The sequence below is a fragment of the Equus przewalskii genome, chromosome 22 (assembly GCF_037783145.1).
Source record: "Equus przewalskii isolate Varuska chromosome 22, EquPr2, whole genome shotgun sequence".
NCBI classification, from domain to species: Eukaryota; Metazoa; Chordata; class Mammalia; order Perissodactyla; family Equidae; genus Equus; species Equus przewalskii.
The window spans coordinates 724231-741508 of record NC_091852.1 but is presented as its reverse complement, the minus strand read 5'-3'; the positions used below and the strand labels follow the sequence as shown (position 1 = coordinate 741508).

Sequence of the window (17278 nt, the reverse complement as noted above, 5' to 3'; positions counted from 1 at the left end):
CATCCACACCTCACTGCTTTTTTTGGTATGCTTTATTTTCTAAGCTATACGAATGTGCATGTGTGAGGTTTTTTTCCTCTTTGGTATTATAATTACTAAAGATAGTTTTTATATCTTGGATTATCAGGAAGATCAGTTTATTAAACTGACCACATTAAATGCAATGTTGCAAATAACTCATGCTAATGTGGTGGAGTTGTATTTTAGGATTGCACTTAAGAATGCAATCTCCCAGGCGAAAAGTCAGGGAAAAACATGAGGCTGCTTAATAAGTTATCATCAGTAAGTTCTACCGTAATCAATAGCCCCATAAACCCATAGCCAGCTAATACCAGTTAGTGGCTATTCATCTCCATTTCAACAATTCTAAAGGTGTTCTTAATCCCCAAGCAACCAGTGCTGGTTGATTTACAGCTCTTTTAGGCAGTTGTGATTTGGAAATTAGGATGGAGTGCTCGCAGGGCATGCCTGAAGAACTTGCTGTGGTTTGCTATGTTGGAAAGGAAATCGGAGGAAAATCGGGCAGTGGACTGGGCAGTGGTCTGTCTCCAGATGTCCAACAGCAAGAAGACAGGCTCTTCTCTCACATGGTAACGGTCCTTGGTATTGTGGCTCAGTCATGCGCAGCTTAGAGAAGCCAGAGACAACTTTGGCTCAAAGCAGTGCTTCTCAAAGTAAAATATTTGTGCACGTGGTGATTCTGGTGTGTGAAGAATCTTTGGAAATTTCCTTCACCTCATAATGATAAGGCCTTGTTATGACTCTACCTAGTCTTAAGCCTGATTCAGAATAATGGTGTTGATAATAATAATAATGTTGATAATGACTGTTACTGAGGATTTACTCTGTGCCAGGCTTGGTGCTGAACACTTCATATGCATTATCTGACCCAGTCCTCAGAACAGCCCTCTTAAGTATGTACCATTATTTTCTCCATTTTACAGATGAAAAAACAGAGGCACAGAAATAAAGAACACGTCCAAGTTCACAAAGTTAATTAGTGGCAGAGCCACAATTCAAATCGTGGTTTAACTCCAAAGTATGTTCTTTTAAAAAAAATTATGGTAAAATACACATTTACTGTTTTAATCATTTTAAAGTCTGCAATTTAGTGGTATTTACTATATTCACATTTTGTGTAACCATCACCACTACCTAGTTCCAGAAAATTTTCATCACCCCAAAAGGCAACCTTATGCCCATTAAGCAGTCAATCATCATTCCCTTTTCCCTGAAGCTCTGGCAACCACTATTCTGTTTTGTGTCTTGATGGATTTGCCTCTTCTGGACATTTCATATGAATGGAATCATACGGTATATGGCCTTTTGTGTCTGGCTTCTTTCACTCAGCATAATGTGTTCAAGGTTCATCCATGTTGTCATAACATGACATGAAGCACATATCAGTACTTCATTCCTTTTTGTAACCAAATATTAATCCATTATACCAATTTGTTAGACATTCAGCAGTTGATATACATTTGGGTTATTTCTACCTTTTGGCTATTGTGAATAGTGCTGCTATGAATACTCAGGTACAAGTTTTTGTTTCAACACCTGCTCTCAATTCTTTTGGGTAAGAAATATAGGCATTTGATCATAAACCTCTGCTGACTCCAAGAAGGAGATGACCAAATATCTTCAAATCTTCAGTAATTCAACAAATATTTACTGATAACTCACAGCTACCTAGGATGCTAAGCACTAGGAATATGAATTGTAATGAATAAGACAGGTCTCATTCCAAGGAGGATGGGTCCTCCTTGGAAATGACAGAAAACTGAATCAGTGAGTAAAACATAGACCTGGCAGTAGTTAGGATTAAGGGTTCCTTGTCCATTGGCTATTAAAGAAAATTAAAAGCTGGTAACCACACACTGAGCAAGACGCTCTAACAGAATGGTTTGGGATGTGAGAAGCAAGTACCACTAAGAGTAGCTTAAACAATGGTGGCATTCCTTGTCTTACATAACAATGTCTGAGGTAGGGAGGTTCCTGAGAGGGGTAAGTCAGCAGCTCAGCAACATCAAGGAAGTAGGCTTCTCCATCCTTCTGCTCTGCCGTCCTCATAGTCACAATCAGGGAGAGCAGCTCCAGGCATCAGGGCCTCCTCACATAACGAGGACCAAAGAACAAAGTGGAAAGACGGCAGATCCCTTTCCAATCCCTTTTTAGGTACAAGAAAAATGTTCCCAGAAATCCCCTAGAATACTTCCCCTCAGGTCTGTTCTGCCAGATTTGCACCACAAGCCTATTCTAACACCAATTATTGGCAATGGAATGGAATTACAACGCATGATTTAAGATTAATCAAGTTCGAGGCTGGAAGGGGGCCCAGGTTCCCCTGGGGTATACAGCCACCTGATGCCCTAACAAAATACAGGTTCTGGGAAAATGTAGGAGGGAAAGAAAAGGCTGTAGGATAGGCAGCCAAGAGTGTCCGCACAGATGTTAAGGCAAGATATCCTGGAGGAAGTCCAGTTCAGTGTTCTCTGAACTCCAGGCCTCAAGTGAATATCTCAAAAGAAAAAAATGAAACAAAACAAAACCCAAACCTCAACGTGTCCAAGACTGAACTCATGAGTCCCATCAAAGTGCTCTCTTTTAGTGCTCTATTTCTTTGCGAGTAGCACCACCATTCCAGCTGCCTGAGCCAGAAAAACAGGAGTCATCATAATTTTCCTTTTCCTCATCACCCATATCTAGTGTATCACCAAGTCCTGTTGATATAACCTCTAAAATACCTCTTGACTCTGCCACTCTCTTCACCTGCACCACCACCGGCCCAGTCCGAGCCACTGCCATCAGCTCTTCCCTGGAACGCAGCAGCAGTCTTTGGCTTGGTCTCCCTGGACTCCTTTTGACCTCTCTCCAACCTAGTCCTTCACGTAGCAGCTACAGTGGCCTTTTCAAACACATGCTCATGCTTAAAAGTTGTTTCCCACTGCTCCTAGAATAAGGACCGAATACGGCCCTCTCCCAACTCTTCGTAATCCAGTTCACCGGTTTTCTTTGAGCTCGAATGGGTTGTGCTCCATCCCACCTAAGATTTCTGCACTTGCTGTTGCTCCCGCCCTTGCCATCCTTCAGGTATCAGATTAAGTGTCACTTCTTAAGGAAAGCTTTTCCAGGCTTCCTAATTAGGTCAGGTCCCTTTGCTGTAGGCTCGTACAGAGGTCTGTGCCTTTCCTTCAGGGCACTTTTCTATCTATAGACTGTAGGATCCATAAAAACACGGAGCTAGTATCTTCTACAACATAACGCCTGGCACATAATAAATGTTCAACATATAGTTGTTGAATGGCTAAACGTATATATAAACTTAAAAGCAGAGTGGCCGATCATGAATGCGGACCCAGTCCCAGAACGAACACAGATTCGCCACGACCACGCACCGCCCAGCTGCCTGGACCACAAGACTCTTTGCTCCTCCCAGTAGCTCCGCCCCTGGGCCTCGCCCCTCCCTGCTGAGTCGGGGGAGGGGCATAGAGGTCGCGTGACGTGACAGCAACCGGCCGCTGATTGGGCTTCCAGTCGTGCCGGCCAGGCAAGGGGGCGTGTTCACGCACGCTGATTGGCTGTCTGGTGGCAGCTGGGCGGGCGGGGCGGCAGCGCGGGGGCGGGCCCTGGGAGGGACGGGACCAGGCAGGGCAGGAGGGCGCAGCGGCTGGCGGGATGGGTCCTCGCCGCCGGCTTCGCTGAGACTTGCTCGCGTGGGCTGCCCCGACGGGCCCGCAGTGGCCGCGGCGGCATGAAGGGCGCTCTAGGGAGTCCCGTGGCCGCGGCCGCCGCAGGCGCCGCGATGCAGGAGAGTTTCGGCTGCGTCGTGGCCAACCGCTTCCACCAGCTGCTGGACGACGAGTCGGACCCGTTCGACATCCTGCGCGAGGCCGAGCGCCGGCGCCAGCAGCAGCTGCAGCGCAAGAGGCGCGATGAGGCGGCGGCGGCGGCGGCGGCGGCGGCGGCCGGGGCCGGCACCCGCGGCGGCAGGAGCCCGGCTGGGGCCTCGGGTCACAGAGCTGGCGCGGGCGGCGGCCGCAGGGAGTCCCAGAAGGAGCGCAAGAGCCTCCCGGCCCCCGGCACACAGCAGCCCGACAGCCCCGGGGCCGGCCCGCAGCCGCCCGGTACGCCCCCGGGCACGGTGGGCGGGAGAGGACGAGACGGGTCACAGAGGTCACCCTCACAGCCGCCGCGACCGCGCTGGGAGACTGGTCGCTGGAACCTGCTCCGGAGAGGGCAGGGGCTCGGGGAGGAGTTGGTTGAGTTGAGGGTCCTTGTGGCCGAGAAAGGAGGATGGGGATGGGGGTGGCGCGCCCGTTCTGGCCGCCCTGGTCCTGGTGGGGCGGGGGGTCCCAGAGCCCCGGAACCGAGCCTTTCCAAGTTGGGCGAAGTTGAGGGATGTTGCCGGCGTGCCGTGAGCGGGCGAGCTGGGGTCGCTGGCCCGGGGCGCTCACGTCTAGAGCCGGCAGGGGCTGCCTCCCTCTGCGGCCCGACTCCGCGGGATTCGGGTCGGGGGTCGGGAGGAGGAGCGTGGCGGCAGGCAGGGGGCGGCGGGGGCCGCGGGGCGCGGCCGGGCCTCTGTGACGGAGCGGGGCCTGGCGGCCGCGGGCGACGGCAGTGACGTCAGGGCCGTGAGGGGCCGCGCGGTGGCCGCGGGCTGGCGCCTCCGAGCCGCGCCGTGGCTCGGGCCCTGCGGCCTCCGCAGCCGGCCGGCGTCCGTCCACCCTGCGCCTGGCGTTGGTGGGATGTGTAGCTTTTCGGTAGCTCAGGCGGCTTTAGGGCCAGCCTTTTGACCTTCCCCACGAGAATGTTCTGAGTTCCCACTCCCCGCTTCGCCAGACGTGCAGCGCAGAGCTGGGTGCACTGCTGTCCGTCCGGGGAGGGAGGAGGCGGGAGGGTCGTGTCTCGCCTGAACCGCGTCGGGGGCAGTCGGCAGGACTCCACCTGTGTTTCCTGTTTTCCTGAAATCAGGCAGTGGTGCTAAGGTTTGACTAAGAGTGTTAAGATGTGTAGTTCGACCGCTTCAGTCAGCGTTCGGCAGTGTATTCAACTCGGCTTTACTGGCTTGCTCCTTGTTAATGAGAATTGTTCATCGCAGCCAGGAGGGAACCACTCCCGATTTAAGTACTGGGGCTTTGATTCCTGCAACTAGGGAACATTTACCTTTACCTGTGAAAAGTTCAGTGCGGCGATATCACCTGAGAATCGGAAAGTCAAGTCACGGTGATAAAGATGTTGAACGTTATTTGCAGTGCCATTGGACGTCTCAAGACCCCTTGGTAGGCCAGTAAGTTCATGAGCCTGTTTAAACAGTGAGACTTGAGATATAATGTAAGGTATGTATTCTAGTTTTTCTGTTAATTCTGTTTAGATAAATAATAAAAGAATTGAGGAAGGCAAAGCTTTTCCCCTTTCTCTGTGTTTTTTTAGCAAATGGAAATAATATGTTTTATCCTTCAGAATAGTGTGAAACTGCATTTAGTACTAATATATCACTTTTTAATCTTTTTAAAGTTAAAAATATGCATTTTTGTTATAAAGATTTCAAGCAATTCAGAAACATATGACAGTGAAAATCCTTTATTTTTCTTGCTGTTAATGCTTTACATTTATATGCATAAATGGACAAAGCTATTTCTTCTATTCTAAAATGATATAAACTGGGTTGCAATCTGCTTCTTTCACTTAGCCTTGCAGTCTAGTTTAAAACTTTCATCTGTCAATGGTGACCCACGTGATCTGTCTTTTGAAATCTATATTAAAGATCTTTAGTTAGTTTTGTAGTTAAAAAAGTCTTGTCATTCTGGTTCTTTCTTCAGTATGTGTTATTTCAGAAGCAAACAGCTCATAATTTTCATTTATGTAGTTTTTGTACTAAATTTACCTATAATGGTTGTTAGAGAGCTACTCTCTCAAGGTTTTGTAGCCTTGATTGTATGGACTGTAATTTTCTGACACTCAACATTTTTAATTTAGTTAGAATATTATAGGGGAATGCTTAGTGCAGATAAGAATCAAAGGCAAAACATGTTTGACATATAATGGAAACATTGATTAATCCCCCAAGGATGTGGAAATCATAAAATTTTCCCACAGACATGGAGATTTCGAATGACCTTCACTATTTAACCGGATAGGTAGACCGTTGGGTGACCTTTGCTCAGTAAATTCATTCTGAAGTCCCAGAGACTCTTCAGCCTTGCTTTCCCTGGCCCTTCAGGACTGTTGTCCGAAAGTCAAAGCTCAGCTCTATCTTGTAGGCAATCTCACAGTGTGTTTTATTGTATTCTGCCTCCTCCCACGGCCTCAGTTTGGATCAGTGATGAGACTGCTGTGCCAGCCTTTATTGGAGAGGGCGGGTGAAATTCACTGTTTGTACTGTCCTCTTGGAGCTGCTGATCCAGCACGGAAACACTGGGTTCAGTTGCAGTCTTAATCTCTTAGTACTGAATTGTGGGAAAAAACCTGGACCCCTGTTATGTTTGTTTTTTGGGTTTTAGAAGGAGAATGAAATGTTTGCAGGGTATTGATAATTATTCTAATAAGTAGCCAATCATATTTAGTGGTTTTCAAATTATACACAGAAACTTTGGAAGAAGCTTTAATATAAAGTATGCGGTAAATGTCATTTTAAGTTTTGAATGGTGAATTACAAACTCAATTGATACAGTTTAAAAAATAACCTTGAGGAAGCAGAAAGACAGTGGGATAAGCTCTTATTCTGTAGTTGAGTGGAGATATTAAGAATTTTTTTTAAATTAGAGGTTATAAATAGGAAATTTGAAGCTGTATTAAAATAACTTCTTACGTTGAGGGAAGAGTATTTAACTGTTGACGTATTTGCTGATGGCTGTTTGTCATGGTCTGTTGTAGTTTTCAATTTGTTAGATAATTTCATAATAAGATTTTCTACCTTACATTTTAAATGCCTCATCTACATTTGATCTGTATCAGTAATGCATGTGCCTGGGGTCTGGCATCGTGTACTCCTGGGCAACTGGGCACGAATGTCAGTCTCTGTTTTGTTTCTGCAATAAAAGTATAATGCTCTATTCATGATAACATCTTTCCAGTATCCTAAATATCCTAAATATGTCACAAGCTCAGATTGTGACTTCAGTACAGGATGCAAATCGGATTTAAACATTTCTAGGTTTAATGTGACATTAATTTAGGATTGACTTAGATCTGTGGTGCAACTTTTCACATTTGAAAAAAATGCTTTGTTAACTAGCAAGTAATACGTTGCACAATTTTATGTTAGTGGTTCACAGACATGATTTTTGCTTTAAAGGGAGATCAGTAGGGTGTTGGAACTATGTTAATATTTACATGTGCCCAGTTTATAAAGTTCAGATAGGAAATATTAAGTGGGAAAATAGAAAAATACGTAAACAAGTATTCCTTAGGAGTCATGTGTATCTAAGTAGGGAAATCCAGCAGTTAAAAAAATACCCATTAATTTGAATACATTTAATATTTTTATAGCCATACAACCCATATGAAGGGTAATTTATACCAAGAAAAATTGAAGCCACTATAATAAAAATTGTCAATAATGTTTGAGATGGAGACCCTTTAAATGTGTACAAAGATGCTTTTAGAAGTGACAGAGTTCTTCACAACATATTTACCATGTATAAAGATGCCTTTGAACACAGACTCTGCTTTAACTTGGTAAAGCATCAAAACTAGAGAGGAGTAAAGTGAGAGATGGAAAGACTGGAGTGGCCGTAGCCCCAGCCCCTGCTGAGTGCTGGCCTCCATGGACGAGAGATGCCCCTTCAAGTGCTGACCTGCTCTTGCTTAAATGGGAAAATACCAGTTTGGCCTCATATTTGAGAAGTATGATCGTAAATGTATAAATCCCATCAAATAGTAGGGAAGTCTGTTTTCAAATGAGAAAGAGCGGTACAAACTGTGTAAAAACAAAAACCTTAGTAGCTGATGATAAGCCATAGTTGGGGTTCTAAAAGTACAATGTGAAGTACGGGGTATTATCCTTTAATTTTCTGGGTGGAGCTTAGCTACCATGTTTTGATAAAGCTGCTGTTGTGAAATATAGTTGATTGGCCAAATATATATATTCTTAGCTGTCACAGAGTCATTGTGAGATGCCTGTGATTCTAGGTTAGTTGGTATAGTTTATCTCATACTTTGTAAGACATACGGGAAAGCATGTGATTCAATAGGAACTTACAAGTTCTATTCAAAAGCAGTGGACTCTGGGCAGTAGTAGTATCAACAGCAGTTTTTCCTCTCTGAACTTGTCCAAAGCCAGATTTTCCTATGACATTGATTTCTAGAAGAGTGAAATTTAGGAGTTCCTATACGTAGTGTGCTGTCACAGACCCTGCATTCCAGCTCTGCCCTTTCATCTTTCACTGGCAGGCCAGAAGCGAACTCCGAGAAGAGGGGAGCAGCAAGGATGGAGCGACAGCCGAGGGTCAGAGGTCACGCTTGACAGAGTGGAGCGGCGATCCTACAGGGAGTGTCGACCCTCTGAGACCGAGAGGCAGGCGGACTTTACACCAGAGAAGTTTATGGATGAAAAGTACGTACTGCGGCTGGGAGGGCCCGGGGCCCTGAGGGGCTGTCAGAGGACTGCCAGACTCTGCAAACTTTGTGGTGCTGTTCCTGGCAATATTTTGCCGATTTAAGTAGCAAATCTTATTACTTCAGACGACACATGAAGGATCTTCTGTTTATCTCAGATGACCTTAAGTCTTGGTTCAGGAAACGATTGTACGATGAAAAATGAATTATTTATTGGCAACTGTGAAAAGCACTTGTAAAAAACTATACAGGAGTATGTGAAACTGGTTAAATTTCTTTTGAAGTTTAGGCTAGGGATATAATTATCTTTTTGATTTAGTGTAACTAATTTAGACTACTAATGAATTTAAACAAATTCCTAACTGCGTGGTCAGGTTCATGTGCTCTGCTTCAGCAGCCTGGGGTTCACAGGTTTGGATCCTGGGTATGGACCTACACTCCACTCATCAAGCCATGCTGTGGCAGCGTCCCACATACAAAATAGAGAGATTGGCACAGACGTTAGCTCAGCAACAACCTTCCTCAAGCAAAAAGAAGAAGATTGGCAACAGATGTTAGCTCAGGGCCAGTCTTCCTCATTGAAAGAAAAAGAAAAGGAAGAAAAACTGATATAATGTATAACACCAATTTCTGCCTCCCATACCTTCTCTAGAAGGTGCTTTGACCTGGAAGGTGTTTTTGGGCTGAGGCAGTCTGACCACTCCTGAGTGATGTAGCAGCATGCAGGCTATCCATTCTCACCTGTACACAGGGAGCAGTTCTTTGTGTCTTTGCTTGGCCCTAACAAGATGGATGCTTGCTGCCTAAAGTTTTTGTTTAATTTTTACACATACACAGCATGAGTTTAGATTAAATAGAAGCTCCCTGTGAAACACGTTTTAGGGAAAATAAAGTTAAAAAGCTAAGGAAGACTAGTGTATAGTTTAATGTCAAGGGAGCCATTATTCCCAAAGTCTTTCAACTTCTTGACTACTAATTCTACTTAGGATCCTGGCTACAAGTTTAACCAAAGAACATGACTTTGTCAAACTGCACTCTGGAGTCCATTGAAACAAATGAACAAATAGAAAGTTCCAGCAGAGAGTAGCTCAGTCGGAGAGGGCTGAGCAGGTCGTGACTTCTGCAGATCTGTTCGCTAGAAGTTACACATTGAGAACATTGAGATGGTCTATCTGCTGCCATGTAGGAGGGGGAGAGGGTTAGAGAAAGGCATAATTCTGCTTTTTTTGTGATGACTTTAAATTTGCTGTGTAATGGCCACAATCTGCTTGCTTACAGGAAGCCTTCTGGATCGGAGCTGCTGATTTTTGGAGGCATTTGTGTATCTTTTTTTTCACTTCAGGGATTTATTCTGTGGAAATAAGGAAATTATAGCTCAAAATCACAAACCTGTGTTGCCATCTTTTTTTAGTAGCAAAACTATGAGTCTTTTAAAAGGATAAGATAGGTCTTTATATGTTAACATGAAAAGATGACTATTAAGTGAAATCACACTCATATATAAGGGTAGGGGAAGGGTGGGATATGGGATTATTGTTTTCTTTTTTCTTTAAAAATAATTTCAGATTTACAGAAACTTGCTAGAATTATACAAAGAATTCCCGTATACCCTCATGCAGATTCCCCAAATGTTAACATTTTACCGCATTTGCTTTATCAACCTCTCCCTCCCTCCCTCCTCTCTCTCTTCTCTCCCCCACACACATACACTTTTTCTTTGTTGTTTGATAATCTTAATAGATTAATTCAGTCCTCGATTTATGGATGAGGAAACAGACCCAGAGCTTTAGCGATGTGTAGTGCTCTGGTCACAGCCAGCTGCCTTGGATTTTTCTTCCACTACGGCAGAACACTGTTTTCATGTTGACGCAAAGTCAGAAATGGTGCTGGGAGTAACTGTCAGTGTGGCTCACGTGCAGAGATCAGCCGGCATGTAGTCTGGGCGCGCACTACTGTTTTTAATGCAGTAGGAATTTTTCTTTAGGCTCCAAATGATGGACTTAAGTGAACTCTTAGAACATAGGCTATTAGGAAATTAGTCTGCCTCTGTCTGCATACGTTTTGGTTCTTTCTGCAGTTTACTGCTGGTCGTTTAAAGTCAGTTCCAGTTCAGAAAGAATCACTCAGATGTTTAAAATTTCTTTCCCTCTTCATAAGTGAGCATTTTTTAAAGTTGTGATAAAATATACATAACATAAAATTTACCATTTAACCACTTGTAAGTGTATAGTCCTGTGGTCTTAGTGCATTCAGATTGTTGTGCAGCCATCGCCGTCATCCATCTCCAGAACTTTCTCATATTCCTCGGCTGAAACTCGGTGCCTGCTAAACACTAACTCCCGGTTCCCCCTGCACGAGCTTCCTTCCTTTTACCTGTAAAACAGGTCCTAGTAAGAGAGTGGATTACAGGTGTGTAAAGCAGGTCCTAGGCTTGTTGTAAGAGAGTGGGTTACAAGTGTGTAAAGCAGGTCCTAGGCTGGCTCTAAGAGTGGGTTACAGATGTCTAAAGCAGGTCCTAGGCTGGTTCTAAGAGTGCGTTACAGATGTGTAAAGCAGCTCACTTGGCTCAGATATTCTTTTCCTTCCTATAATAAAGAGGATATATTTTATAAGAGGGGGATTATAAAGAAGCAATTGAGAATATATTTAATTGGGGAGTGGGGTGGGGGTAAACCTGTAGAGGAAAGAAAAAATGGTTTAAGGGATTAAAATACACTAGAACACACAGTGCTCTTTTTAGGGTCACTTTCAATCACTATTATATTTTAAATGAATTTGTTATTTTTTGGTATCTGATCTAGATTTCATGTAAATTCTGACCCGATTTTCACTGTTGGCATTATTTTCCTTGTGTGTTTTGCGCTTCATTTCCTCTTAATGTTTGGGGAGACTTTTTTTCTTCTATGGCCCTGTCCAACTTCCTGGTTAAGAACTTACTTTTCTTTTGTTGTTGTTTTAGAGTTTTGCTAGATGTTTGTTGTAATGTAGGATAGATTTTACAACAATCTCTATTTAAGAATTTGGTTTTGGCCAGGGCATTTGGGAGACTGAAAAGCTGACTTGGGGAATTTATTTAGGACAGCGTTTCTTGTCAGAGACTGTCATGAGGTTAATGACTGGTGCTTCTGTATTTTTTTATCTTTTTGAGTAAGGAAAATTGTGAGTTTTGTATCTTTTTACCCATGATCGTATAATAGCTTTTTTTAAATTTTTAAAATTTTTTATTATTTTTTTATTGAGTTTATAATAGTTTACATTGATGTGAGATTTCAGTTGTACATTATTTGTTTGTCACCGCATAAGTGCTCCCCTTCACCCCCTGTGCCCACCCCCACCCCCCTTCCCCTGGTAACCACTGAACTGTTTTCTTTGTCCATGTGTTTGTTTATATTCCACATATGAGTGAAATCATGTGGTGTTTGTCTTTCACAGTCTGGCTTATTTCACTTAGCATAATTCCCTCCAGGTCCTTCCATGTTATTGCAAATGGGATGAATTTGTCTTTTTTATGGCTAAGTAGTATTCCATTGTGTGTGTGTGTGTGTGTGTGTGTGTGTGTGTATGTATGTACATATATATATATATATATATATATATACACACACACACATCAGTCAATGGGCACTTGGGTTGCTTCCATGTCTTGGCTATTGTGAATAGTGCTGCAATGAACATAGGAGTGCATATGTGACCTTGGATTGTTGATTTCAAGTTGTTTGGGTAGATACCCAGTAGTGTGATAGCTGGGTCATATAGTATTTCTATTTTTAGTTTTTTGAGGAACCTCCATACCGTTTTCCATCGTGGCTGCACCAGTTTGCAATCCCACTAGCAGTGTATGAGGGTTCCCTTTTCTCCACACCCTCTCCAGCACTTGTTATTTTTAGTCTTAGTGATTATGGACATTGTAACAGGCATAAGGTGATATCTTAGTGTAGTTTTGATTTGCATTTCCCTGATTACTACTGATGTTGAACATCTTTTGATGTGTTTATCGGCCATCTGTATATCTTCTTTAGAAAAATGTCTCTTCATATCCTCTGCCCGTTTTTTGATCAGGTTGTTTGCTTTTTTATTGTTCAGTTGTGTGAGTTCCTTATCTATTATGGAGATTAACCCCTTGTCAGATATATGATTTGCAAATATTTTCTCCCACTTGGTGGGTTGTCTCTTTATTTTGATCCTAGTTTCTTTTGCCTTGCAGAAGCTCTTTAGTCTGATGAAGTCCCACTTGTTTATTTTTTCTTTTGTTTCCCTTTGTCTGAGAAGACATGGTATTCATAAATATCCTTTTTAGTTTGCTGTCAAAGAGTGTACTACCTATATCAACCAGGAGTTTTATAGTTCAGGACTTATCTTCAAGTCTTTGATCCATTTTGAGTTCATTTTTGTGCATGGCGTGAGATAACGGTCTACTTTCATTCTTTTGCAAGTGGTTGTCCAGATTTCCCAACACCATTTATTGAAGAGACTGTCTTTTCTCCATTGTATGTTCTTGGCAGCTTTGTCGAAGATTAGCTGTCTGTAGATGTGCGGTTTTATTTCTGGGCTTTCAGTTCTGTTCCATTGATATGATCATATAGTAGCTTTTTTTTTTTTTTTTTTTAAGATTTTATTTTTTTTCCTTTTTCTCCCCAAAGCCCCCCGGTACATAGTTGTGTATTCTTCGTTGTGGGTTCTTCTAGTTGTGGCATGCGGGACGCTGCCTCAGCGTGGTCTGATGAGCAGTGCCATGTCCGCGCCCAGGATTCGAACCAACGAAACACTGGGCCGCCTGCAGCGGAGTGCGCGAACTTAACCACTCGGCCACGGGGCCAGCCCCCATATAGTAGCTTTTTAATGTAACATTTTCAGCCATAAAAGTAGACTGGAACATACCTCTAGTTCTGGTGTTTGAGCTGCTAGATTTCAATAGTCATTTTAAATGTTTTTAAAAGCCTTGACAAATTTAAAAATATCGTTTATCTTATTAAACTAAGGCTATAACTATGAAAAAGATGTGGTCCTTCCTGCAGGAGCTTTGAGTCTAGTGGAGGAGAGGCAAGTCCTCATAAAAAGTGATAGCGAGGGGCCGGCCCAGCAGCATAGCGGTTAAATTCACACGCTCCGCTTTGGCAGCCTGGGGTTCGCTGGTTCAGATTCTGGGTGTGGACCTGTGCACTGCTTGTCAAGCCATGCTGTGGTGGTGTCCCACATGCAAAATAGAGAAAGATTGGCACGGATGTTAGCTCAGCAGCAATCTTCCTCAAGCAAAAAGAGGAAAATTGGCGATGGATGTTAGCTCAGGGCCAGTCTTCCTCAGGGGGGAAAAAAAAGTGATGGCAATGAGATTCAGCAGAGAACAGGTATGAGGAGAAGTAGGCAGGCAGTCAGGCCGTGGGTCCAGCCAATGCAGCAGGGGAAGAAGGGAAGAGTGGTGAAGGGCCCTGGTTCTTGGCTTGGGTACTCTAGTGAGTTAAGAACCACAGGAGGAGCAAGGGGTCAGTGTTGGTCGCATATCTGCAACCTGGGGGATATACAGAGGGTCATGTCCAGGAAGTAACTGGCTTTGTGGCCTGGAATCAGACCCCCAAATGAGAGAAACAGGGTCACATGAATGAGGGTCATGTAGCGTTAGCATAGATACGAGGACAGTGTGTGCAGGGGCTGGAAAGACAGGAATGCTGATGCACTTAAGGACAGACAGGTGTCCTGGAGAACAAGGGAGGCGGCTGTGTGCCAAGACATGTTGATGAAAAAGGCAAGGTGCCGGACTTTTTCCTTTCGGGTGACTCTGGAAGCACCTGCCTCTGAGAAGTGGAATTGGATGGCTGAAGAGCAAGGAGAGTACCTTGTGGATTTGGTACCGTGTTGGGTGTTCCTGCTCCAAAAATAATTTTTTAAGGACAGGCAGAGAAGGAGAAGCCGGAAAAAGTCAGAGGAAAATTAGTAGTCAGTAGTGTCAAATGTTGAATAGGGGTCTAATGACATAAAGACAAGTCGCTATTGGATTTAACGGCAAAAAGGTCATCTTCAGCTGTCCTGGGAAGTGTATGCGGAGCAATGGGGGCAGAAGCCAGGTTGTTGTGAGTTAGTGTTGTCAACCTCAAATGTCACTGACTGGTTGTGGGGGGGGGGGGCGGGGCGCATGATGTGAAGTTTGACTCTTTTTCTCATTATACAAAACATTCCAAATTTAACTTAAATATTTAATATTAGAACTAGAATGAACCTTAGAGTTTCTTTATCTAACCTCCTCATTTTATAAATGAGCAAACCAGATCCAGAGAGAGAAAAGGGTGCCCCGCTACAGATTAGTATAAGACCTGCCCAGGACTCATAGCTGACTTCTCCGCTTAGCAGCTCTAAGATCTTGGGCAGGTTACCTACCTTCTCTGTGCCTCAGTTTCCTCATCTGCAGGCAGAGTTGTATGTTATAGATTTGTTTGTGAAAATTAAATTACTGTATGTGAACTGCTCAGAACAATGTCAGGGATGGTATGTGTTCAGTAAAAGTTAACTGTTTATTATTCAAGCCACCATTCTTTCTAATACACTGTAGCCATAATGTCCTTCTAGAATTTTTTTCTCAAAAAAGTCTTAGCTCTTTAATCCAATTCACCCCTTCTTACTCTGTGCATCTCTTTCCAGACCAATTGACAGGTTTGATCGAGACAGACTGCTGAGAGGACGTGGAGGCCCACGAGGGGGCATGCGAAGCAGAGGCAGAGGTGGGCCCGGGAGCAGAGCTTTTGACGGTTTTGACCAGAGAGGGAGACGAGAATTTGAAAGATATGGTGGGAATGATAAAACGTAAGTTTCTTTGTAAATGTTATTTTGCTGTAAGATCTTGGTAATACGTGGTATGAATCTGTTTGTTAAGTGTTGATATTTAGTTGACTTTATGTTAGTATAGTGTTGATCCTGAGGGAGCTGATCCTGGGAAAGCTTTTATGATCAACTTTTCTGATTTGGAGATTGACTGGAGACCAGCTTCCAGTTTAAAGGGACATTCTTTCTTTCTCTAGAGCAATGAGAACTGAAGACAACGTGGGTGGATGTGGAGTTCGCACCTGGGGCTCAGGTAGAGATACCAGGTATGGTGCAAATATCTGCCTCCTGTGAGCCTACAGTTCAGTGGAAGTCTCTGGATCTTTGTTCGCCTTTCTTAAACATTACGTTTTATGTGCTGTGCTTCGGTATCTTCATACTTGTGTACCCTTATGTAGAGATTGATTTTAGGCTTTTGTTTAGTTTAATCGAGTTTAAAATCAATGCTCAACTTCAAAAACTTAGTGAGATAACTTTTTAAATGGGCTTGTTATGTTGCAATTTGATTTGAAAACTCCTTTTAAAATTCTTTTATTTTATCTTATTTTAGTCAAACAAATCTGTGTATTTGCTGATGCCCCATGCACGTGGCACCGTACATTTGCATATGCCTCAGAATGCTTTTTAAATTCCTGGATAGTCTGTGCTGTATTTGTCTGTGACCTTCCAAAGTTCTTGTATGCGTTGCGTCCTGATTTTGTGTAATCATTTGCAGATCGAAGCTCAATGACAGGTTCCCCCTAAGGCTCAAATTTGACGTTTCTCTGTGGCTTCATGGTGTCTCAGCTCGGTGCTGGTTTTGCTAATTAGAGGAGCAACTTGGTTCTGCCGTTTCCTGGCCGCAGACGTGGTGCCTTCCTGGTGTCTCCAGAGGAATGGGCAGATGCACTCGGCAGGTCAGGGAGAGGCGGGGGTGCGTTGCAAGGCAGGCTTCCCACAGTTTGAAGGCTTGAGGGCATCCAGACTTCCATTTTTCTTCCTTTGGAGACTATAAGCTTTTTACATAAAATATTTTCCTTAAATTGTTGTCCTTAAAGACAGATGTACAAAACAGTACCAAATGTCATATTAGATTTACTACCACTGCACATCTGTATTGTCCTTGAAAGGAGGAGAAATGTTGAATGCCTGAGTCTGGGGTTCCATAGGATTTTGATTGCAAATCTTTAAATTTTGTTTTATTTTACTTTGATAATATGTATATAAAAGTAATACCTTCTGAATCATCTGATTTACCACCTTATCTAATACTACACTCCATTTTAGTTTGCATTTGGACTTAAAATCATTTTGGCTCCAAGTAATTATGTGCACCCTAAGGGGTACATAAAGCATTGGCTTTATAATATGAGGAGGTGACCATGTGTGGTCCTGGTGGACTGGCATGCCCTGATGTTAAAATGACACATGCCCCATGTCCTTTTGGGTTGCTTTGTGAGTTATAAAGTCAAAGCTCTTAGGTGGTAATAATATGTAATTGAAAGATTTTCGTAGAGTAAGGCTTGAATAATTTATTTAATAAATTGAGATTTTAATTTTGATTTTGATCATGAAAATAGTATAGGACAGTGAAGTTATGTGCTACTTTTGATTAATGAGAAAAGAGTAGAGGTGCGCCTAACGCAGTAAGTGATGTGTTCATGGCTGGCGAGGCCAGGTGGTGCCCAGTGCATATTGGGTGTGAGAGTTTGCTGTGGTTAGTATTCTTATTTGAAGACTTGGTGGTAAATAGATCTGTGGACAAGATGCTTTCAAAATGGTGTGACTGGGCCATTTCCAGTGTTACTGGTTTCCTTCAGCAGTTTGATCCTGAGTGCCTGTGCTGAAAAATAGAATTTTGTCTGGCTGCAGTAATTAAAAAAGTATAATATCAGATATTATTTCCTTGTTACCAGTTGGAATAGACACCCAC

The 17278-nt window shown here is 43.3% G+C and overlaps 1 protein-coding gene across 3 annotated transcripts in view; it reads left to right on the top strand.

Moving 5' to 3' along the window:
• The first annotated feature begins 3621 nt into the window (after positions 1-3621).
• Positions 3622-17278, top strand: part of HABP4 (hyaluronan binding protein 4) — a 40220-nt gene continuing 26563 nt past the window's right edge. Inside the window, exons 1-4 of one of the 3 annotated variants that reach the window (XR_011531783.1) lie at positions 3626-4124; positions 8392-8554; positions 15187-15348; positions 15564-15632. Coding sequence is in view for 2 of the 3 variants with exons in the window: in XM_070590697.1 (XP_070446798.1) it covers positions 3752-4124; positions 8392-8554; positions 15187-15348; positions 15564-15632 (767 nt within the window). In the remaining variant the exon portion in view is untranslated. Of the gene's footprint in view, positions 4125-8391; positions 8555-15186; positions 15349-15563; positions 15633-17278 lie in introns of all 3 variants that reach the window. The other 2 variants (XM_070590697.1, XM_070590698.1) reach the window with 2 other exon arrangements.